Raw genomic sequence first — 23,748 nt, 5'->3', positions numbered from 1 at the left:
TTTACTTTTACACAGGGAGAACTGACAGGCAGCTTGTTTACACAAGCTGCTCTGTCTTTCTCCCTTCACAGGAGCGATCGCAGTGTGACTGGCGGACATCGAGTCCGCCGGTCACACGCACTGACTTGCCAGTGAAGGAGCCGCGGCGGGCGCGCGCCTCGGCGGGCGCGCGCCCGCCCGCGATAGGCTCGCAAGTCAGTGACAGGCGAGTGACGTACCGATACGTCACTCTGCCTGGCCGGGGCTGACCGCCGCAGTATATAGTCGTGCGGCGGTCGGCAACCGGTTAATTTCCTGTCTAGTCCTGCTCCTGCGGAGGTAACATAACCCGAAGGTGGTGTATCACCGAGGACTACGTCTGTCGATGAGCTAAGAGAAAAGGATTTTACGGTAAGATTTTACAAAAATCCATTTTTTCGGATATGTTTAGCAGAACAAATATTGGCTGAAAATTATGTTTTAGTTTCTTCTTTTTCAGGAATTGTTACGCAGAACGATGTGTAATGAACAATTATTTTGGGATTGGACTGGATGCAAAAATTTCTTTGGATTTTAACAACAAAAGGGATGAGCACCCCAAGAAATGCAGGTAAGTTAAAGTAAAGCTGACAGCGGTGAGATAATTTGTCATGCAGTGGGTATAGAAAAGAATCACCCCGCTTTAAACTAATGACGTTTTGTTGCTTTGCAGTCTGAAATGAAGGCAGACACAGTTTTTGTTTTATCCAGCTCTCTTCACTTAGTGCAGCTTATAGCATCCAAGTGAAAGATATAACATCCAAGTTAAAGATATAACACCAACATGTCAGAAAAAAAAATCAAAAACAGAATCACTGAGTTGGAAAAAGGATCACCCCCTTGTTTTTGTGTTTTGTTGAACCCCCTCTTGCTTTAATTACAGCCTTTAGTCTGCTGAGAAATGTCTCTACTAACTTTGCACATCTAGACTTTGCAATATTTGCCCACTCTTCTTTGCAGAATTGCTCAAGTTCAGTTAAATTAGATGGTGACCATTTGTTGGACTGCAGTCTTCAAGACATTCAACAGATATTCAATGGGGTTTAAGTCTGGGCTCTGACTAAGCCATGCAGGGACATTCACATTTTTCCTTCAACCACTGTGTGGTCATTTTTGCTGTTTGCTTTGGGTCATTGTCATGTTGGACGGTAAACCTTCTTCCCATTGAAAACTTTCTCGCAGAGGGCAGCAGATTTTCCTCAAGAAATTGATGGTATTTTGCCCCTCTAGTTTTTCCTTCTATCCTGACAAGTGCTCATGTCCCTGCTGCAGAGAAGCACCCCCATAACAGGATATTGCCACCTCCATGCTTTACTATAGGAATGGTGTTCTTTGGATGGTGAGCTGTATCAGATTTCTGCCAGGCATGGTTTGGTGTTGAGGCCAAATAATTCAATTTTAGTCTCATCTGACAATATGTTTGGCGGAAATCCAATACAGCTCACCATCCCAATAACACCATTCCTACAGTAAAGCATGGAAGTGAAAATATCCTGTTATGGGGGGGGTTTCTCTGCAGCAGGGACTGGAGCACCTGTCAGGATAGAAGGAAAAATGGATGGTGCAAAATACTGTCATATTCTTGAGGAAAATCTGCTGCCCTCTGCTAGAAAGTTATCAATGGGAAGGTGGTTTACCTTCCAACATGACAATGACCCAAAGCACACAGCAAAAATGACCACACAGTGGTTGAAGGAGAAAAAAGTTGAATGGCCTAGTCAGAACCCAGACTTAAACCCCATTGGAAATCTGTGGAATGAATTGGACTGCAGTCCACACAGTCACCATCAAATGTAACTGAACTTGAGCAGTTCTTCAAAGAAGAGTAGACAAATATTGCAAAGTCTAGTTGTGTAAAGTTAGTAGAGACATATCCCAACAGAATAAAGGCTATTAAAACAAAAGGAGGTTCAACAAAATACTGACACAAGAGGATGATCCTTTTTAGAACACAGTGATTCTGTTTTTTTTTTGTTTAGTTTTTTTCTGACATGTTGGTGTTTATATCTTTCATTTGGGTGTTATATGTTGTACTGAGTAAATACAGCTGAATAAAACAAAAACTGTGTCTGTCTTCATTTCAGGCTGCAAAGCAACACATTGTGATTATTTTAAAGAGGGTTGATTCTTTTCCATACCCACTGTAAAAGCTAGTTTATCTGATCTACTTCTCTTTGATGGAAGAAGTCGCACAAAGAACATGATGTGGTACGGTGTACTAGGAACCAAAGAGCTGCTGCAGAGAACGTACAAGAACCTGGAACAGAGAGTACTTCTAGAGGTGAGTACTGCAGTCTTCATCACCTACCTGTTTACTCCTGTATCTATCCCTATTGTATGTCCTTTCCTGTGTCCTTCATTCTTTTCCTTTTGCTGTGTCTGTTTGTGGCTTGACGTGAACTAATCTTGGAGAGCACACAATGCTTGAAGTCTAAATAAAATGCTGATCTATGAAGTATAGCTTTGACATTACATACAGTGGGTACGGAAAGTATTCAGACCCCCTTAAATTTTTCACTCTTTGTTATATTGCAGCCATTTGCTAAAATCATTTAAGTTCATTCTTCTTCCTCATGAATGTACACATAGCACCCCATACTGACAGAAAAACACAGAATTGTTGACATTGTTGCAGATTTATTAAAAAAGAAAAACTGAAATATCACATGGTCCTAAGTATTCAGACCCTTTGCTGTGACACTCATATATTTAACTCAGGTGCTTTCCATTTCTTCTGATCATCCTTGAGATGGTTCTACACCTTCATTTGAGTCCAGCTGTGTTTGATTATACTGATTGGACTTGATTAGGAAAGCCACACACCTGTCTATATAAGACCTTCCAGATCACAATGCATGTCAGAGCAAATGAGAATCATGAGGTCAAAGGAACTGCCTGAAGAGCTCAGACAGAATTGTGGCAAGGCACAGATCTGGCCAAGGTTACAAAAAGATTTCTGCTGCACTTAAGGTTCCTAAGAGCACAGTGGCCTCCATAATCCTCAAATGGAAGACGTTTGGGACGACCAGAACCCTTCCTAGAGCTGGCCGTCCGGCCAAACTGAGCTATCGGGGGAGAAGAGCCTTGGTGAGAGAGGTAAAGAAGAACCCAAAGATCACTGTGGCTGAGCTCCAGAGATGCAGTCAGGAGATGGGAGAAAGTTGTAGAAATTCAACCATCACTGCAGCCCTCCACCAGTCGGGGCTTTATGGCAGAGTGGCCCGACGGAAGCCTCTCCTCAGTGTAAGACACATGAAAGCCCGCATGGAGTTTGCTAAAAAAACACCTGAAGGACTCCAAGATGGTGAGAAATAAGATTCTCTGGTCTGATGAGACCAAAATAGAACTTTTTGGCCTTAATTCTAAGCGGTATGTGTGGAGAAAACCAGGCACTGCTCATCACCTGTCCAATACAGTCCCAACAGTGAAGCATGGTGGTGGCAGCATCATGCTGTGGGGGTGTTTTTGAGCTGCAGGGACAGGACGACTGGTTGCAATCGAGGGAAAGATGAATGCGGCCAAGTACAGGGATATCCAGGACAAAAACCTTCTCCAGAGTGCTCTGGACCTCAGACTGGGCCGAAGGTTTACCTTCCAACAAGACAATGACCCTAAGCACACAGCTAAAATAACGAAGGAGTGGCTTCACAACAAATCCGTGACTGTTCTTGAATGGCCCAGCCAGAGCCCTGACTTAAACCCAATTGAGCATCTCTGGAGAGACCTAAAAATGGCTGTCCACCAACGTTTACCATCCAACCTGACAGAACTGGAGAGGATCTGCAAGGAGGAATGGCAGAGGATCCCCAAATCCAGGTGTGAAAGACTTGTTGCATCTTTCCCAAAAAGACTCCTGGCTGTATTAGATCAAAAGGGGGCTTCTACTAAATACTGAGCAAAGGGTCTGAATACTTAGGACCATGTGATATTTCAGCTTTTCTTTTTTAATAAATCTGCAACAATGTCAACAATTCTGTGTTTTTCTGTCAGTATGGGGTGCTATGTGTACATTCATGAGGAAGAAGAATGAACTTAAATGATTTTAGCAAATGGCTGCAATATAACAAAGAGTGAAAAATGTAAGGGGGTCTGAATACTTTCCGTACCCACTGTATAGTATGTGCATACTGCATATATGGCAACAGCATTGCTTCATAGTGAAAGTCTGGGTGCTTTACTGACCCGCCTGCTGTCCAGACCTTTCACCATTTAAAAATAGTTGGTGTATCTTGAAATGCAAAATCCAACAAAGACGACGCAGCACTTTTGAGCAGTTAGAATCCTATATCCAGCAATAATGGGACAACATTCCTCTCCCAAATACTCAAGCAACTGGTCTCAGTTCCCAGACGTTTACAAAGAGTTGTTAAAAGAATAGAGGATGCTACACCGTGGTATACATGGCCCTGTTCCAAATTTTTGAGACACGTTGCTGCCATCTATTTCCAAATTACCTTATATTTTTTTTCTTTAAACATAGTCAATTTTTGCAGCCTAAACATTTGATATACATTTTCTATTTTGAAAAAAATAAGGGTTTTTATGTAGATTTTACACAGCTTCCTAAATTTTTTGGATATAATGTTGTACATCCACTATACATTGATATGAGTTCGATTTTAGTGACAGGCCACTTACATGACTCAGCTTCCATCTTCATTTCACATGCATCTCACTCAACTCGCATCACTGCTTCTCACCATCTTCTGTCTGTCTGGAGTCCCTGTAAACAGTGTTTCTTCATCTCGTGTGTCTCTGTGTCTGTCCCTAACTCTGGTTGTGTCTGTCTCTCTTCTTTTAGATGTCTGTCTCTTTCTTTCTCAGTGGATGTGCGTGTCTACTTCCACTTACCCCCATATCCCCCGCAGTGTGATGGAGTGCCCATTCCCTTACCAAGCCTGCAAGGAATTGCTGTACTGAACATTCCTAGCTATGCTGGCGGCACAAACTTCTGGGGCGGAAACAAAGAAGATGATGTAAGTTTTTTGGAATTTTAGTCATCATTTGGAGTGCATCTTTATTGTGTGACTATTATAAATACTTTATTCTCTTCTTTCTTCAGACATTTGCTGCACCTTCCTTTGATGACAAGATCTTGGAGGTGGTTGCTGTATTTGGCAGTATGCAGATGGCAGTGTCCAGGGTCATTAAGCTACAGCATCACCGGATTGCTCAGGTAACACTTAACTGATACATGGATACATATACATGGATGTATTTCTTATTTACCATTTGTAGCCAGTAGGTGGATAGTGTGGTAGTTCAAGATCTCAGCAGGTTTACTGCTCCGCTGCTAGCAGTGTCTGTTTTTTACAAACACAGCTGAATGTCCTGAAGGATAAGCACTCTGTAGCACATATTTATTAAAAGAAAAAGTTTATTTTCATAAACGAATATATCAAATATTGACAAAAATGCACTTAAATTCCCTGTTTTGATGCAAATAAAGTTAAAAAAAAGTTTTTTTTTTTATGACTATATGGTGGTTGGGTTTTACTGCTCCTTTTCACAATGCAAATCAGTTAGCTGGCTCACACATTAAAAACAAACAACGCTGTATGCAACTGGTAAATGATCTAACTAATTAAGAGGGCAGCACATCTACACCCTAGTGCAGTGATGGCGAACCCTGGCACCCCAGATGTGTTGGAACTACATTTCCCATGATGCTCATGCACTCTGCAATATGGTTGAGCATCATGGGAAATTTAGTTCCAAAATATCTGGGGTGCCAAAGTTCGCCATCGCTGCCCTAGTGCTACTACAAGAGCTCCCTCTAGTGCATGATCTTCACAACTCTCTTTATATTACAATAACTAAAAAACAGAGCCTGGATGTAAAATATGTTATGCAGATACAGTATAACTGTACAGTATATAATAGAATTGTAACCTTGCATCAAAAAAAAAATGAAGAAATGTTATTCAGTACAAAAAACATGAACTGATCAGATAGCATATCAATACACCTAATGATATAAAATAAGCAGCATCAGAAATACAAAAAGAAAATGCTGAAAAATGTGGGTCTAATATGCGTTTGAAACTGGAAAGTCTAGACGACTTCTGCACAAGGAATACCAGGGAGGCTTTTTATTAATATAACCTAATATAACAGCCATATGTGTACAAAGGTAAGGGGAAAGGTTATACTGGCTGATTTGCTGAGCAATAACAATAGCAGCACACATGAAAATGTAAAAGTCAAAATTACAGGATTATTTTTAGAATCACTTTAAAATAACTTGAGATTTGTACTTGTTGGAAGTTCAATATAGCTTTACATGTGTTTCATTTTCACATTTTATTCTTCTGTAGTGCCGAATGGTAAAAATTACAGTGCTCGGTGATGAAGGGGTCCCTGTGCAAGTAGATGGAGAGGCTTGGATTCAACCACCAGGTTATATCCGTATAGTGCACAAGAACAGGACACAGACCCTCACGCGAGACAGGGTAATTCTCACAGCGTTTATGGATTTTACAACAGCAATAGCAGACAAACGTTAAACAGTTTCCTATTACGGTACTAGTTTCCTGCATATGAATATGGAAAGAACACATAGAGACCTCATGATTGTGATGTGATGATGATTTAGTTCATAACAACCAGTCAGCTTTTCTCTAGGTAAGGTCAGGGGGCACTTGTATACAAAAGCATACGTGCTGAAAAGAAGCAGGGAAGCTGCAGTGTTAACACATGGACTGCCAGAATGGTAAGTATATTCACTCTTCTTTTACAGATATGCTTTTGTATTCAAGTGACCCTGGGCTAGAATAGGCGCAAACTCAAATATCTGCAGGCGCTTGCAGCATCCTCAGCCACGACTTATAGTGGGACAGACTTGTCATTTTATATCTCTTTCAGGCCTTTGAAAGCACCTTAAAATCTTGGGAAGATAAGCAGAAATGTGAGTTGTCAAGGCAAACCAGCTCTACTCTCACGCCTACATCTTTACACCCAGAAGTGCTCTCTGATGAGGAGGCAGCACAGGTGTCACGGTTTGGCCAAGCTGCCGGTGCACTTATTCACTGGTGAGACTTTACTAGAACCTTGTAAACATTGTCTTTGTGTGATTTTTTTTGCTTTCTACGAATAATAATTCCAGCACAGAGGTTATTTTTATTTATTGTTACACAAAGACGTATATAGTTCTTAAATTGCATATTTATCTTTAAATCCCTTCTCTGGGCAATAAAAGGTTTTCCCATGCAGTGGGGCTGTGTCGTACTCAGTGTTAATTTCGTCGACTAAAACCGACTAAAACTTTTTCGTCTACTAAATTAACACAATTTTAGTCGACTAAAATACGACTAAAACTAAAACAATTCAGATTACTAAAATACGACTAAAACTAAAACAATTCAGATGACTAAAATACGACTAAAACTAAAATGGCATTTTAGTCTTAAGACTAAAATACGACTTAAACTAAAATGGCATTTTAGTCATAAGACTAAATAAAAAATTGACATCATCAAAATTAACACTCCTCTGCTGGCCATTTCTATATCGGCAACACAATTCCATCCAGAGCCATGTAATAATAGCACATTAAAGTTTAAACATGTATTGCACCACCGCATACGAATAAGTGAGGTGTGGACTACTACAAGAGAGTCGACTCGAGACCAGTCACCTGACCTCACCAGAGCACTGCAGCTGCAGCACTACAGCCAGACTCGCCAGGCCCGACTCATCACGCGGCACTAGCACCCGGCCACCACCACATCCAGAGCAGAGCACCCACTGTAAGTTAACAGCCAGGCCAGCTATTACTGCCTCCCTGAGTCCCCTCAGACCACTCACCAGTCACCACTGACATCCGATTCCGCCATCCATCCAGGACTGTGTGCGTGCATATAGGCCGCTTAGGCCCGCCCGGCCCATCCTGTTCAACAACTTCAGTTCAGAGTCAGACCAGAGACCACCCTTAAACCTGAGACCCCCATCCAGCACTCTGAGCAGCAGTGTGTGCACTCACTGCACTGACTGCAGGCAGCAGCATTACAGGCCTCCTCTCTGACCTGACCATGACCATTTAGATGACTAAAATGAGTTTTAGTCGACTAAAATGTAAGATGTTTTAGTCGACTAAAATATACTGGAGTTTTAGTCGACTAAATACGACTAAAACTAAAACTTGCAGAAGACTAAAATGGGACTAAAACTAAAATGCCATTTTAGTCCAAAGACTAAGACTAAAACTAAATTGAAATTTGCTGCCAAAATTAACACTGGTTATTGCACTTGCTAACTGCTCGTTTTTGTCTAGGGGAGAAGAGAAAGGAGATTTACTTGCCTAATCCTCCGATCCTCCCAGCAAAAGACCAGTCCGGCACTCCAACGGTCTTGAATTGTGGACTGTTCCTGCCATCATCAAAGCCATAGACTAGGAACAGTCCACCGTTGGACTGTGGGGGAGCGCCATTTTCTGGTGGAGCGAAGGATCGGGTGCTTATAAGCTTTCTCCTCACCACTAGACAAAAGGAGCTGTTGACTCGTGCAGTGCAGGGACAGCCCCACTGCATGGGAAAACTTTTTTTTTGCCCAGAGTTGGGCTTTAATATTAATATGTTTAGTACTGAAAATGTTAAAAGAACGTCTGGTTTCTCCTTAATACGTATACAGACTTACAGCAACTAGAGACAGTAAAATAAACAGAATTGTAAATTGTGTTTGCAGCATTAAAGAAATAGCAGTCTCTCATCAGAGTATAGAGCAGGAGCTGGCTCATGCTGTCAATGCAAGCTCAAAGTCAATGGAGAAAGTCTACAACAAGAACTCGGAGGTAATGTCTGTTATCTTAGCCTTACATAGTTCTCAGAGGTAATGTCTGTTATTTTACATAGTACTTGGAGGTAATGTCGTTTATGTTTTAGAAGAATATGCTTTATAATGGTCATGAGGGGGATAGTCCCCCAAGACCATTACTATGAAGGGTAAAGCTTTTTTTTGTTTTTTTGTTATATCCATATATGTCTGTTGTTTATGCAGTTAACTCATTTTGCAAGACCGCATTAAAGGCTTTGTCCTAAAAAAAGAAAAAACTGGCCCATAGCAGAAATGTAAAAATTTCTGACTGCCATCCTTGAATCTATCCTGTTATTTTCTTGATGTGCACTATTGGCACCCAGTGTTAGCAGGTGCCAGGTACATTCTAGGTACGCACTTCATGTCTGACACAAGCATTATGAATCAGGTTGTCTCCTGTTATCTAATCCAGAAACGCATACTGTATGTTATATTGTAGGTATTTATATAACAATGTATAATGTTAATTGTGTTGTCGCAGGGTCTAAGCTGCAATCATGTTATGGAAATGGTAACAAATGTCCGAGCATTATTGAATGAGACAGAACTATTACTTAAGGGAAAAATGGCATTGGTGAGTAATGACATTTGTCTCACCATACTGAAGTTTGTTTTTAAAGTGATGGTACGTTTATTCTGTTTACATTTTTTACAGTTTTAGTTGTTTTACTAATGTTTCAACCAAACTCTGATACACACATATACTCTTTCATGACGTTTTTCATAAGCATATACATGATAATTACAAATGGGTAGAAATTTACATGTAAAATGTAAGCATAATGTAACAAAAATCTTGACTTGATCTCATGATCCTGCTGTGCAGCTCCTGGATCCCCCTCAGAAGGAACAACTGATGACATCACTCAGTAACACAGAGCAAGAGCTGCGAAAACTCACAGATATCCCATGGCTATCTCAGAGTGCTGAGCCAACAGAGGATGAGGTGAGAGTTGATGATATCTGTTCTATCCCTTATTATATTACAGCCCCATTTCCCTAAGAAGGTCAATTCAAAGTAGAAAGAGTAAGTGAACCTCTAGCCAAAGTATATTTTATTGTCATTATGTACCTGTTAGAAAAATTTCACTTCCTTTTCAGGTGACAATGTTGCAGGATAGGAAGTGCAGGAATATCCCCTGAATGGGCCACAGATACCATACAAAAAAGAAAAAACTGACGGGGGTTATAAAACACCTTCCAAACCTTCCATGCCCCAGCTTGATTGTGACGGATAGGTGGATCACGTTTGATAGACTTGTTGTAGACCCCCATTCTAAACCTTCCTTACTAGTATGTTATCTATAACACAGTTGGGGCTATAAATAAATTTTCAGAAGTTATAGGGCAGATGCATTAAAACTGAAGCAATGGAAAATAGCACCCTGTTGCAGTTACCAAAGTCTTGTTTATTGATTGCTCAAAAATAAATGGTGAAATCAGATTGGTTGCTATTAGTTACAACTCCAGTTCTCTTGGTATTTTCAATTCTCATTTTTAATATAATTTAAAATCCTTGGAGCAGGTGTTTTTGCACAGTGACTCATCACATGAATGCACATTGCAATTAGACTGGATAAAAACTTGCAACAAGCAGTTTCAAACTAGGTATCAATGAAAGAAGAGTGATCAGTGGGGCAGCACAGAGCCTGGCAGAAAGAAGAAAAAAGTTTTCAGGATAAGGGCAGTGTGCAGTTCCAGGAATAGATAATAGGAGCCCAGGAGGAGATGGTAAAAGTGAGAGTGTATCCTAAGCCGGACACTCCCAAAGCCGCACACACACAATATCCCAGCAGTAGATTGCATGCTTCCCTGCCAACCTACCATATGTGCTGTAGTTCAGCCGAACCCTGTGGTTTCTGTGTATTTTCATCACCGCTCTGTCCTGATCAACAAGCTAGTCTTCATGACCTGGACATTTTTTTTCTATTCAGCACTGTGCTAATTTAATTGGCAATTGCTCGGTCATGCAACACTGTACCCAAATGAGATTTATATAATCTTTCTCACACAAATATAGCTTTCTTTTGGTGGTATTTAATCATCACTTGGTTTTTTATTCTTTGCTATATAAATGAAGAATACCAACAATTGTGTTGGTATTTTGCAGAGGTTTGCAAGCAGCTCAGATTATTCAGGACAGTTCCTTTAGGGCAGTTCTCCCAAAGAATGGCACTAGTCACTCCCATTTAGAGCTTCTATTTCTGTATATTTCTGTTCATGAACTGCAAATCGGGATTGGAGAAACTTCCTCGTCTGAACTTTCCAGTTCAGCCAGGCTGGGTATTGATTCTGGAAAGTTCAGACGACGAGGAAGTTTCTCCAATCCTGATTTGCAGTTCATGAACAGAAATATACAGAAATAGAAGCTCTAAATGGGAGTGACTAGTGCCATTCTTTGGGAGAACTGCCCTTAAGGAACTGTCCTGAATAATCTGAGCTGTTTGCAAACCTCTGTAAAGGCCCTCATCTCAGTTGAACCAGAGGTCCGGGGGCCAGGTAACAAATCAAGCAGAAAGAACCAGCAAGACCCCAAACAAACTCAAGGTGCAAGACAGCGAAGTAGGGAACATTGGAGCTGCTGCTAGAGAGTAGGGGGGAGTACAGATAATACAAGAATGGTGCCCGGACCAAGAGTGGTGGCACAGAATCACTCATCTTGTGAGAGCTCAATTGCTTGGAATCTGGGTAAAAGCTGTCTGACAAAGTAAAGCAAGCTAAAAGATCTAAAAAAGCAACACGTCACGCTACCATCTAAACACATTCAGCAACAGAGGAGACACAAGGATATCCGTGGAACACAAAGACTCCTCTGATTGGAAGGAGAAAGTGATTTAATCCGGTGTTTTTGAGAGGGTTCATGCAGCCAATGCATAGATGTATATGACCCATTGATATCTGGTGAGTGCCCAGTCTTGTGGGGAGCACTGAAGGTGTGGTGAAGGTGATCCTTATAAAGTACTAGGAGTACTACCGTTTATATAACCACTTGGTGTGAAGTTTATGGGAATTTACTGTGGTCAGCATACTCACCAGCAAAAAGACATAAGGACATTCTTTATCTGCACGTTTTTTGTATGTGGACTATTTACCATGATATATGTTATGTGCAAACATACATAGCGCTGCTGAATGTGATTGGTGCTGCTATTTCCTATTGTTGCAGTATTTATTACATTTGTTTATACTTTTCAGTAAGCCAACATTTCTGTATTAAAAATCCTTTTTTTTATTGGTCTTATGTAATAATCTAATTTTCTGAGATACTGGATTTGGGTTTTCACTAGCTGTAAGCCATAATCATCAATATAAAAATAAAGAAATGCTTGAACTGGGTATATCACTCTGTGTGTAACGTATCTATATAAAATGTATGAATTCCACTTTTTTAATTGAATTACTGAAGTAAATTAACTTTTTAATGATATTCTAATTTTATGAGATGCACCTGTATATATCTAAAAAATGATTAATTCTGATGTACTGATTTTATTTCTTGAGGCCCTAAAATGCCTGGACAGTACAAATACCCCCAAATGACCCCTTTTTGGAACGTAGACAGTCCAAGCAGTGGTGGGATTCAAAAATTTTAGTAACCAGTTCCGACTTTCCCAGCAGAATGACCAGCGTGCCCCCTTTCAATGCACAGTGACCAGCGTGCTTCCTTTCAATGCACAGTGACCAGCGTGCCCCCTTTCAATGCACAGTGACCAGCGTGCCCCCTTTCAATGCACAGTGACCAGCATGCCCCCTTTCAATGCACAGTGACCAGCGTGCCCCCCTTTCAATGCACAGTGAACAGCGTGCCCCCCTTTCAATGCACAGTGACCAGCGTGCCCCCCTTTCAATGCAGAGAGACCAGCGTGCCCCCCATGCCCCCTTTTCAATGCACAGTGACCAGCGCTGCGTGCCCCCCTTTCAATGCACAGTGACCAGCGTGCCCCCCTTTCAATGCAGAGAGACCAGCGTGCCCCCTTTCAATGCACAGTGACCAGCGTGCCCCCCTTTCAATGCACAGTGACCAGCTTGCCCCCCTTTCAATGCACAGTAACCAGCGTGCCCCCCTTTCAATGCACAGTGACCAGCGTGCCCCCCTTTCAATGCACAGTGACCAGCATGCCCCCCTTTCAATGCACAGTGAACAGCGTGCCCCCCTTTCAATGCACAGTGACCAGCGTGCCCCCCTTTCAATGCAGAGAGACCAGCGTGCCCCCCATGCCCCCTTTCAATGCACAGTGACCAGCGCTGCGTGCCCCCCTTTCAATGCACAGTGACCAGCGTGCCCCCCTTTCAATGCAGAGAGACCAGCGTGCCCCCTTTCAATGCAGAGTGCCAGCCACAGCATTGCCCCCAATGATTGCAGAGTGCCAGCCACAGCATTGCCCCCAATGATTGCAGAGTGCCAGCCACAGCATTGCCCCTAATGATTGCAGAGTGCCAGCCACAGCATTGCCCCCAATTGCAGAGTGCCAGCCACAGCATTGCCCCCAATTGCAGAGTGCCAGCGATCCCCCCGCGAGACCCATGCACTTACCTCACGGACGGTCTCGCAGTCGCAGCTTCTCTTCAGTCCCCGGCTCCCCGCGTCTCCGAATCCTCAGTCCTCCCGCGGCGCCTCCTCCTCGTCCAATGGCACGGTGTTTGCCTTTCGGAGGACCCGCTCCCTGATTGGCCAGGAGGAGGATCCGTGTGACAATAGCGAATTCTCATTCGCTATTGTCACAGAATGGGCGGGTCGGGGCGCACTGCTCCGCCCCCCCGGCCGTCACGTCTGCCCGAGCACGGGACATTCAATTGTACTGTGCGTCCTTAGACGCGCAGAGGTATTCAGCCGGTTCTGCGAACTGAGTCCAAGGTATTTAGTAAGAGGCATGGTGAGGTTTTTTTTATTTGAAGTTGTAATAATTTGTCACAATTTTTGGAAATTTAAGAAATTAAATACAATTTGTGGGGTTTTTTTTCCTTTACGTTTTTTTTATTCAATTTAAAAAAAATATTTATTTTTAAGAGTGTTTTTTTTTATAACACATTCTCATCAGAGTAGTTCAGTGACACAGTACTTCCCATGGGAGGGTGGGGTGTTGGTTATCAGGGATTTTATTTTATTTTTTTACTCTGTTATTGCTTAGAATTGCTTTTGACACTGTTATTGCTCACTGTTATAAGCAATAGTTTTAGCTGTCATGAATGGCTTTCATTTATGGCAGTTTGCTTACTATTGTTATCTGTGATTAGCTACAGCTAATTTACATGGTACAGGGTGCAAGGTACCATGTGATAGCTGTGGGCTAATCACAACACGGTAGTAAAAGAACAGTTATGAATGGAAGCCATTTATGACTGTTTTGTTTATGTTGTGATCATGTGATTGCTAAGATTGGTCCTAGCGATCACATGATACTCCTACCGAGAACCATGATGGACACAGTGGTCACGGGATTAGGTCACTGTGCGCATCAGGGTGCATGCTAGTGCACGTGTGCTCAGCAACATACCAGTATGTTGCTGAGCCTGTAGCTACTGCCTGCTCACAGTAAAAGTACTGAGGGCAAGCCGTAAGTGGTTAAAGTTTTATACATGGCTTTAATATAGAACCTATTTTTACTTTTATCATGTGTTTGTAGCCTTATAGCTGCATGCATAGAGTTTTTATATACAGTCAGGAATGTATCGTTTGGCCTACTTAGATAATATTTTCATCAGGTTGCATCAAAAAAATGTTTTTTTAGGTCCATATATGTTTCGACACAGGCACAATTTTCATACCTTTTGGCTCTGCCACCAGAATAAAATTAAAAAGAAATAATCCAAATGAATTTGAAGTGCAGACTTTCAACTTTAATTCAAGGGGTTGAACATCAATATCAAGTACAAATTTTAGAAACTGAAACAATTTTTATACACAGTCCCCCCATTTTCAGGGGCTCAAATGTAATTGGACAAATTAATATAATCATAAAAAAATGTTAATTTTAATATTTTGTTGAGAATCCTTTACTGGCAATGACTACCTGAAGTCTGGAACCCATGGACATTACCAAGGACTGGGTTTCCTTCTTTTTTTGCCAGGCTCTAACTGCAGCTGTCTTCAATTGTTCTTGGTTTGTGGGTCTTTCTACCTTTAGTTTTGCCTTCAGCAAGTGAAATGCATGCTCAATTGGGTTGAGATTGGGTGTTTGACTCGGTCATTGCAGAATATTCCACTTCTTTTCATTCAAAAGCTCCTGGGTTGCTTTTGTAGTGTGTTTAGGATCATTGTCCATCTGTACTGTGAAGTACCATCCAATCAACTTTGCTGCATTTGGCTGAATCTGGGCTGACAGTATATCTCTAAACACTGCAGAATTCATCCTGCTGCTTCTGTCGCATCATCCATAAACACCAATGACCCGGTGCCACTGGAAGCCATGCATGCCCATGCCAACACTGCCTCCACCATGTTTTACAGATGACATTGTGTGCTTTGGATCCTAAGCTGTTCCAAGCGTTCTCTGCACTTTTTTATTCCCGTAATTCTGATACAGATTAATCTTAGTTTCATCCGTCCAAAGAATGCTTTTCCACAACTGGTCTGGCTTATTTAGATGTTTTTTTTGCAAAGTCTAATCTGACTTTTCTATTCTTCAGGCTTATGAATGGTTTGCACCCTGTGGTGAACCCCCTGTATTTGCTCTTGTGAAGTCTTCTTTCGATTGTAGACTTTGACATTGATACGCCCACCTCCTGGAGAAGGTCCTTCACTTGTCTGGATGTTGTGAATGGGTTTTTCTTTACCATAGAAAGGATCCTGCAATCATCCACCACTGTTGTCTTCCGTGAATGTCCAGGCCTTTTTATGTTGCTGAGCTCACCAGTGCGTTTTTTCCTAAGATTGTACCCAAACCAAACTGTTGATTTGGCCACTCCTAATGTTGCTGCTATCTCTCTGATAGATTTGTTTCATTTTTGAAGCCTTACAATGGCCTGTTTCACTTGCTTGGACAGCTCCTTTGAACGCATGATGTAGGTTCACAGCAATAGTCTCCAAATGCAAATACCACAACTAGAATCAAGTCCAGACCATTTACCTGTTTCATTGATAAAGAAATAGTGAAGGAGTAGCCCACACCTGGCCATGAAACGGCTTTTGTCCGATCACTTTTGGTCCCCTGACAAAGAAGGGAAGGCTATTCTTAGCTGTAATTCCTAAACCCTTCCTCCGATTTGGATGTACATACCCTCAAATTAAACTAAAGAGTGTTCACTTTCTTTTCAATTATATAACTATAGCTTGAAACTGTTTCGGTAAATACCTGAAAAAAATTGTGCCTGTATCCAAATATATTTGGGCCTAACTGTATATTGGCTCCTGGCATGATGTATCTGCTTAGCCTTTTATGTGGGTACCCAGTGATCCTTCTCTTGTTTGTGCACAGGGTTTTATGGATTTCTCCAAGTTAAGACGTAGCAGTCGGTTTAAACTGGTCAACAAGTTCAAGAAGGAGAAGAATACCAAGAACAAAGAGACCCGGAGCAGCACCGGGCCGCCTGGTAAATGACGCCATTTAGCTATGCAGGTAGAGGAAGGTTTACAAGCAGGCATAGGCAGACAGACTGTGCCATATGCCTTGAATCAAGAGTCTGCACTTCGTGTGTCTACAGCATTTATGCTGTCTGTATTGAAGAAATACATGTGTACATATCCAAGAGTTTTATACTAACATTGCACATAAAAGGCTGATAACATTACGTCACATCATTTTGTACAGTGGCACAGTCAAATTGAATTTAAAACCATAAGGGGGGATACAAAAAAAGAAAAGCATAAATGAGTTACTAGCTTGATTTAGGAAAAAACAAAGGTAAGATATATATATATATATATATATATATAGCGTTGCATGCAACCAACAAGATTTCAGGTGTCGTTACACATTTACCAGTAAACAATTGGGGGAGGGTGTGGTTTATTCTTAAATTGTTTATAAACAGAAGATTGGTGCCCAATTAGATCAATTAGTGCCGATTCACACTAACGCGGCACGACTTTGGGGGCGACCTGTGAAGTCGCGTGCACCGCGACTTCGGCGCGACTTGCACAGACTTCATATAATGAATGTCTATGCAAGTCGCTCCAGGTCGCCCCGAAGTAGTACAGGAACCTTTTTCTAAGTCGGAGCGACTTGTGTCGCTCCTATTAGAACGGTTCCTGTAGCACACAATGGACCGCGACGGACCGCGACTTGTCAGACTGACAAGTCGCAGTTGTGTGAATGGACACTTAGAGTTGAATCTGGAGCAAATTATGTTTATGGGCATTTTCCAACTCCGTCAGGCATCCCCTGATTGACTCCTCGGTGAAGGGAGAATTGATTGGCTGGGTGGTAGATCACTAATATTGTCGCATGGGAAAAGTCTGCTTCAGGAGTGTCTGTCTTCATGGGAATAAACATGTATGCTTAGGCAATTCGTGCACATCTGTGGAAAATTTTGGCACAAAGATTATTTGGCAGTTGGACTGTCCCTGCATCACAGACTGATTGATGTATGTTGTAATTACCACATTTGCATAGGGAGCAACTAATATTGGGCCAAAGCATACCTGTTTATCCCTTTTTTGTATATCAGCGGTGTGCTCACATCATTTCTTATAAGGAATAAAGCAGAATTTCCCTTTCTTCTTTTCTTTTATGGTGCTTAAGTATCTAGCAGGCTAAGGCCTCTTGCACACCGTGCAGCTTAAAAAAGCTCAGAACAGCTTCTTATTTTTTTTTTCTCAGCTAAAATACAGCCCCTGCATTCTTCAGTAAGAACAAAATAGAAAAATCTGCATTTTTGGACAGTAATTTACACCCAATACGCACAAATGCGTGAACAATATGCACGATTGCGAACAAATGAACGCACGCGAACATACTGTTCTGATATAATGTAAATTTACATATTTTACTAGAACACGAGAATACATTTGTGCGAATTTGCAAGAACGCATATGCATAAAAATGTGCGCATTTCAATAAGACAAATACGCCTGAAATTTACGGTTGAAAGAGGAGATACTCAAACAGGAGTATCGTGTGTAAGAGGCCTAATAAGGATGGAAAGTGGTTAAAAGGTGCCCAGATTTATTAAAATGTAATATGAGCTAAAAGGCCAGTTAAGTGGATCAACAATTTTTCCAAGTCTCTTAAGGACTGTCAGGTAAGACTCCTATATTAGGCAGTCAAGTACACAATCTAAGCTAAAATTCTACAGTATTTCATAGATGTGTTTACTAGTTTCATGTCTTTGTTGTAGGAATCCAGACCTGCTGCCTATGTTGTTCCTTCTGAATATACCTCAGTATTGTTATTTATCTGTTTTTCCCCCTTATAGAATAGAACAGTTTACACATCTATTGCTCTGGGGCCTTAAATTGTTTTTTACCTGTAGCTGAAAACTGTGCAGATATTCATAGGGTGTTACTGCTGTCCTGATGCTTACGAGGAAAACCAACTTTCTTTATACCTATGATAATAAATTTGGTTATATGCTGTCTGTCCTTCCTCTTACCTAATTGGTGTCTCTGCTTTGGACTGCGGGCCATCTTTACCTTGGGAAGTGGTGTCTCTGTGCTTTGGGGTGTGGTTTCTTATGAGGGTCTTTCTCTGACAGCTCATCTTTGGGGGACGGAAGAGGTTTCTCTTTGGTTGGAGCGTCTTAGTCTGTCTGAGTACAAGGAGGTCTTTACTCGCCATGACATCCGAGGCTGTGAGCTTCTCCACCTAGAGCGCCGAGACCTCAAGGTACCTCTCACAGATGTCTCTGCTCCGACTTATCTTGTATACTCTGTATTTTTGCTTACTGATCACCCTTTGTTCTGTATCCAATAATTTATTGCTGTGTTTTGCTAGTGCGCTTTCTCTCCTCTGACCAATCACTGCATGTCAAATCTGTCTAGTGCATATCTAGGATCCTGTATTGCATGGCCAACGTTACCAACGTTTTTACATCCAGTTAGATTTCTTACTCTAAAGCCAGTCCTAATGTGACCTATTGTTAAACTCCAGGTAGATATAAAAATATCATTGTTTAATCCAGTTCTGGATTAAGTAAAAAAAATAATCCATTACTTATTTATACATGCTTCTATTAACTAAACATTAATTGTTCAAATTTAGATTTAGCAACAGCAAGTACACTAAACTACTAACGTCCCAACCCCTCCACCCATACAAATTCTCTGTATATGCTGCATCAAGTCATAGCATACACTGTACTTCCAATTCCTCCTTTCCCAAATCTCTGTATATACTGTATCCCGCCATAACATACCTTGTACTTCCAACACTACTTTCCCCAAATATTTGTACTGCATCCTGCAATAATATATTCTGTACTTCCAACATCTCCTTCTCCAAATGTCTGTATATACTGCATCCTCCATTGATACACCCCATACTACCAACATGTGTTGCATGTGTTCAGCTTTGATTTCTCATCAATTATTGGATTTGTTTCATACCAAATAATGCTTATCTTGCCTAATCAGAAACTGTAATGGCTTTTTGTCAACTTTAGCTGGTTTGCTTATGCTGTGTGTTTGTGTAATGTTTACAAGTTTTTAAATGGATTTCATGTTTTTATTTTATTAAAAGCTTTTTTTTTTACCAATAAACAATCCATAGAATGTGAACCTGGGACATGGCTTTTGCAGAGCATTCTGGATTTAAAAAAGAAACAGCCCAGCAGGAGCAGCCTTCTGTAGGACTGTCACTGCCTAATTGAATCTCTATGAACAGAGCAGGAAGGGTTTGGGGAGTAGTAGCGAGTCACTCATTTGACTCGAGTAGACATAGAAAAGGAACCTTGAACTGCATCTATTAACTGAAAATTGTAAATATGAAACATTAATGGGCAATATATTGTATTTGACTAATTAAAATGGGAAATGTGTTTTTATCTACAAAATAAACTCAATACTTTTAACTATTTGTAATAGTTAAAAGTACCCTAAATACACATATTAGTTACAAAGGTAGTGTACATGAGAAGTGGTTCTTTTCATGTTGCCCCTCTTCAGAAAATTTGCAAACATTAAAGAGTTACTCCACTTTTGTTGAGGAAAAGAAAACATTCCCCTCTGGGTGATCTCTGTACATTGCAAGGATTTTAACAGACTTTGTTGCAGATTCCTTCCTTTTGTTATCCTGAGGATAAAGTGGGTTTGTCTGTGTTCATGAGCAGAGTGAATCTAATGGGAGTATCTATAATTCTCAATCTGCTGCTGCTCCTGTAGGGCTCTGAGGAAAGCTGCTGGGGCTTCATCCCTTTAGATGTGATTTCTCTTTGAGAGTATCTGTCCAAAAATGACATTTTTGTTGCAGAGGATGCCAAAAGTTTGATTTGTATCTTAGTGGGGACTACTGTGAAAATCAGTCAGCCAATCTCACAAGCAGGAAATGACCTATTTGGGGGATGTTCTGTAGGCTATCTGTGTACAGAACACCTCCAGGTAGCCATATTGCATTGCATTTTACAGAAAATTACAGCACCGCAGATTGAAAAGGAAAGGTCATTTTTAATAACATTCAATTAAAAAGTGATTTGTGTCACAATTGTTTATGCTATATTATTTTTTTTATTTGCAAATCCCCCCCCAAAAGTGGAGTTACCCTTTAATCTAAACACATAATTGCCTCTACTCTTCAGCACAGGATCATGAAGCCAACCTCTTTTACACTTTGTTTTAAAGATGTCTAAGGCAGGTCAAAATGCATTTAAATTGCTGTAACAGCTTGAGTTTTCCACAGTGCACAATTTTAATCCCTCATAGTCTAGAGGCCACTCTCCCTCCTAACATGGGTTTCTGCTAGCATGGGAAGACCTATCCTGATAAAGCTAAGTGATTGTATCCTTTTTGCCTCCTTTCCCTAAATGAACTCCCTTCCACTCCACATGCATACTTACCCTGATCTGACAGCTGTGATTCCACTTTTTTCTTTTCTTTTTTGTTTATATCCGGAGGTGCAAGTCTTTTCTGCACTGTCCTGACTGGCTCTTTAGTGGCCCATAGATTTCTGTGGGGCTGTGTTTCAAGGCTGGAGAATTTCTGAGCTAGTCCCATAGAAGTCTGTGGAGCTGTATTGTGCAGGCGCAGACTTGTGGCTCTGGATGTAAAAGAAAACAGCACAACTGCATCTGTAGAGTAGGAGGATTGGGTTAGGTTAGGGGAAGTAGGCAAAAAGTGCACTGGGGAAGTGTATTGGGGATAAACAATGTTTGAAGTCCAGCCTGATAACAACCATGACTCCCTCCATAGATACAGTGGAATTTTAAATGTAGCTATCCGGGGACAGGCAGTGTGTTTTTTTTTTTCCAGGATTATCAGGTAAAAATAATAATAATAATAAAAAGGAAGTCTGAAAAAGAACGTAATGTAGCAACTACACCTAAGGTTTTGGGTTTAGATGCTTTTTCATTTAAAAACATTAAAAAAAAAAAACATATCACGCTACATTCTTGATTAGAATATAAAATATTTTGAATATTTGAAAAGTATTAATGTTTAAATATGGGCGATTACCTACAATAGTTAACATAACTGGCTTGCCTGTGTGTTGATTTTCATAACATAACTGTCTGCAGTATGGCCTCTTATCAAAGATTCTTATTACAAAGTATAGGCAATGGCTTCTTTTTTTTTTTTTGTTTGATCTGCAGGAGTTGGGTGTGACAAAAGTGGGCCACATGAAGAGAATTCTCCACGGCATCCGGGAGCTGAGCCCCCCTCCTGTCAGTGCGGATTAGGATCTGTCTTCACATCATGTGTGGCCCAGTCTGGGTGACCAGTGGTGCTTCATTACAGCACATGCCAATTCTAGGTTTTACTGCAGCATAGCGCTTTATAAGAACAGCTAATCTCAGCAGTGCATCATGGCAAGCAGTAATATAGAGGCCTTTGTTATAGTTGGCATCCTATCAAATGTGCCCTTAGACAGCAGGCAATCACAGTTATGCCCTGGGGATACTGTAGCTAACCGCAGAACGGTGGTATCCAGGGTATAAATGCTTCAAGGGCTTTAGTGAGTTTTTGCCTACATAAGACATGTGCTGAATGCTATGAAAGGCAGTTTTTTTTTATATAAATACCACAAAAGCCAACGGTGACTGAAGTAATTTTTTTCTCATGTATATGCTACCTCGTGTGGCTTGGGACAGACACTGTGCTGCTAGTGGAACTTTAGCAGAGTAAAAACCATCAACATTCCTCCAAGCAAATGCTCACACTCTGTCCTTTGCCTATACACTTTAAGATGTAGGTAAGTGATTTTGGCCTGTAACCGTATCCTCGCCATTTTATTGAACTTGTAAGATGACTGTGGAGTTTTTGTAGCTTGTGTTAATATGAATGCTGTTTTCTCAGGCTCTGTGTGTAAATTGTATGATGTGCAAATGGCATTCCGGATGTGGTGTACAAATAATGTTATCAGTGGTTGCTGTGGACTTTTGTAAATTCCAGCTGTGAGGTGAGAATATTGCAACAGCCCACTCTGGTCTATGATCAAAAGATTGTTTACATTTCTATAGGTACATTTTATATAGCAGGAAACAACCTCTGCTCTGTTATTTGCTGTCCGTAGATGGCAGTGGCAGTTGCAGTGTCAGCTTTGTCCGGAAAATGTATAATGAAGGACTGTTTCCTGAAACTGTGTTTGGATTGTGGTTGGAGGAGTCTGCTGTTTTTCTTCAGCCACGGTTACCTTGTTAATCCCGGGCAGGTCCCTTCCCCCCCTTTGCTTACCTTTTTCCGTGAGGGACAGATGAAACAACTCTGAAATCCTCAGGTAAAGGCTGACAATCCCTCTCCCCTGGTGTATTTATTGTCCTGTGCCTTACTGCAGTCCCCGTGCCTTTTTCAAAGTGATGTTAATGCCTGTAAATAGCAGTGTTGTAAAATATGGCTTCTATTCTAACAGTAAAATATGTATTAATAATGATGTCTGTCTGGCTTCTTGATTCCTTTTTATATTTAAGCTAATTTTTAAAAAAAAGGTGTATTTATAAAAAATGTGCAAAGGTATGTGTGCTGTGAAACTCCATGTACATTCATTCTGTGCAAATGTGGGCAAACATAAATGTTATTAGGCTATTTTCTCTCTAGGTGGAATTCTTAAAACAGAATATAGGAATTGGGAATATACTGTATTATGGCCATTCAATGGCATTGAAAATCATAGTAAATAAGTATCTTAATCTTTTAACATTCTGTCTGATCTCCCTTGTGCTGTGAAGTAAATGGCAGAGGGATTTACCAGACATCAACAATGAGGACTGGTCTAACATCTAGGACCTGCTGTTTAAGTAGTTGGCCTCTGCCAGGGACAAGCTGGTTTGATTCAAAATCCTCCATAGGGCATACTTTACAATACTTTCACAAATTGAATCCAGCCATAATCCTCCACGTATTTGGGCTGTCAACAGTCGGAATTACTTCATCCATGTCTTCTGGATCCACCCTATAATTTCACAGTTCTGGGTGGAGGTGGTGGATGTTATCAGCAAAGTGACCTTATCCCACTTTACTCTGGACCCAAAGCTGTGTTTGCTGGGACCATTGGAACCCACAGCCCCAACTGTTGCTAAGAGAACAGAAAATCAATTACGATGCACTGGAAGAAAGTAACCCCTCCCTCTATCACTTTTTGGAAACACCTGGTCAATTCCAGCCTTTCCCTATACCAAGATGCATATGAAAACAGAGATAGAAAGAAAAATTCAGCGGGGGTGGCCGTTGGCTGGAAGATCTCTCCACGGTTGTGGATATGAGACCCTGATGCTCCCCTAAGAGCCAGCTCCAGTACCCCTTCATCTCACCCCTTCTACTTTTCATGACACCTTAACCACGAGAAAACAAATAGGAGCTTGACATGATGTGGACTGCTACGTGAGCCAATTGTT

The 23,748-nt window shown here is 41.1% G+C and overlaps 1 protein-coding gene across 1 annotated transcript in view; it reads left to right on the top strand.

Moving 5' to 3' along the window:
• DGKD (diacylglycerol kinase delta) overlaps positions 1 to 22,787 on the top strand; it is a 213,803-nt gene extending 191,016 nt beyond the window's left edge. The window contains exons 19-30 of the mRNA XM_082251540.1: positions 479 to 589; positions 2,203 to 2,299; positions 4,887 to 4,994; positions 5,081 to 5,194; positions 6,336 to 6,470; positions 6,883 to 7,049; positions 8,701 to 8,806; positions 9,311 to 9,403; positions 9,656 to 9,775; positions 16,245 to 16,359; positions 18,463 to 18,593; positions 21,511 to 22,787. Of these exons, the coding sequence (XP_082107666.1) occupies positions 479 to 589; positions 2,203 to 2,299; positions 4,887 to 4,994; positions 5,081 to 5,194; positions 6,336 to 6,470; positions 6,883 to 7,049; positions 8,701 to 8,806; positions 9,311 to 9,403; positions 9,656 to 9,775; positions 16,245 to 16,359; positions 18,463 to 18,593; positions 21,511 to 21,597 (1,384 nt within the window). The 3' untranslated portion in view covers positions 21,598 to 22,787. The remainder of the gene's footprint in view (positions 1 to 478; positions 590 to 2,202; positions 2,300 to 4,886; positions 4,995 to 5,080; positions 5,195 to 6,335; positions 6,471 to 6,882; positions 7,050 to 8,700; positions 8,807 to 9,310; positions 9,404 to 9,655; positions 9,776 to 16,244; positions 16,360 to 18,462; positions 18,594 to 21,510) is intronic.
• Positions 22,788 to 23,748: the final 961 nt, after the last annotated feature.

The sequence above is a fragment of the Pelophylax lessonae genome, assembly GCF_965119305.1.
Source record: "Pelophylax lessonae genome assembly, chromosome: 3".
Classification (NCBI taxonomy): Eukaryota; Metazoa; Chordata; class Amphibia; order Anura; family Ranidae; genus Pelophylax; species Pelophylax lessonae.
Note: the sequence above shows the minus strand (reverse complement) of the source record. Positions and strands in the feature narration are given on the sequence as shown.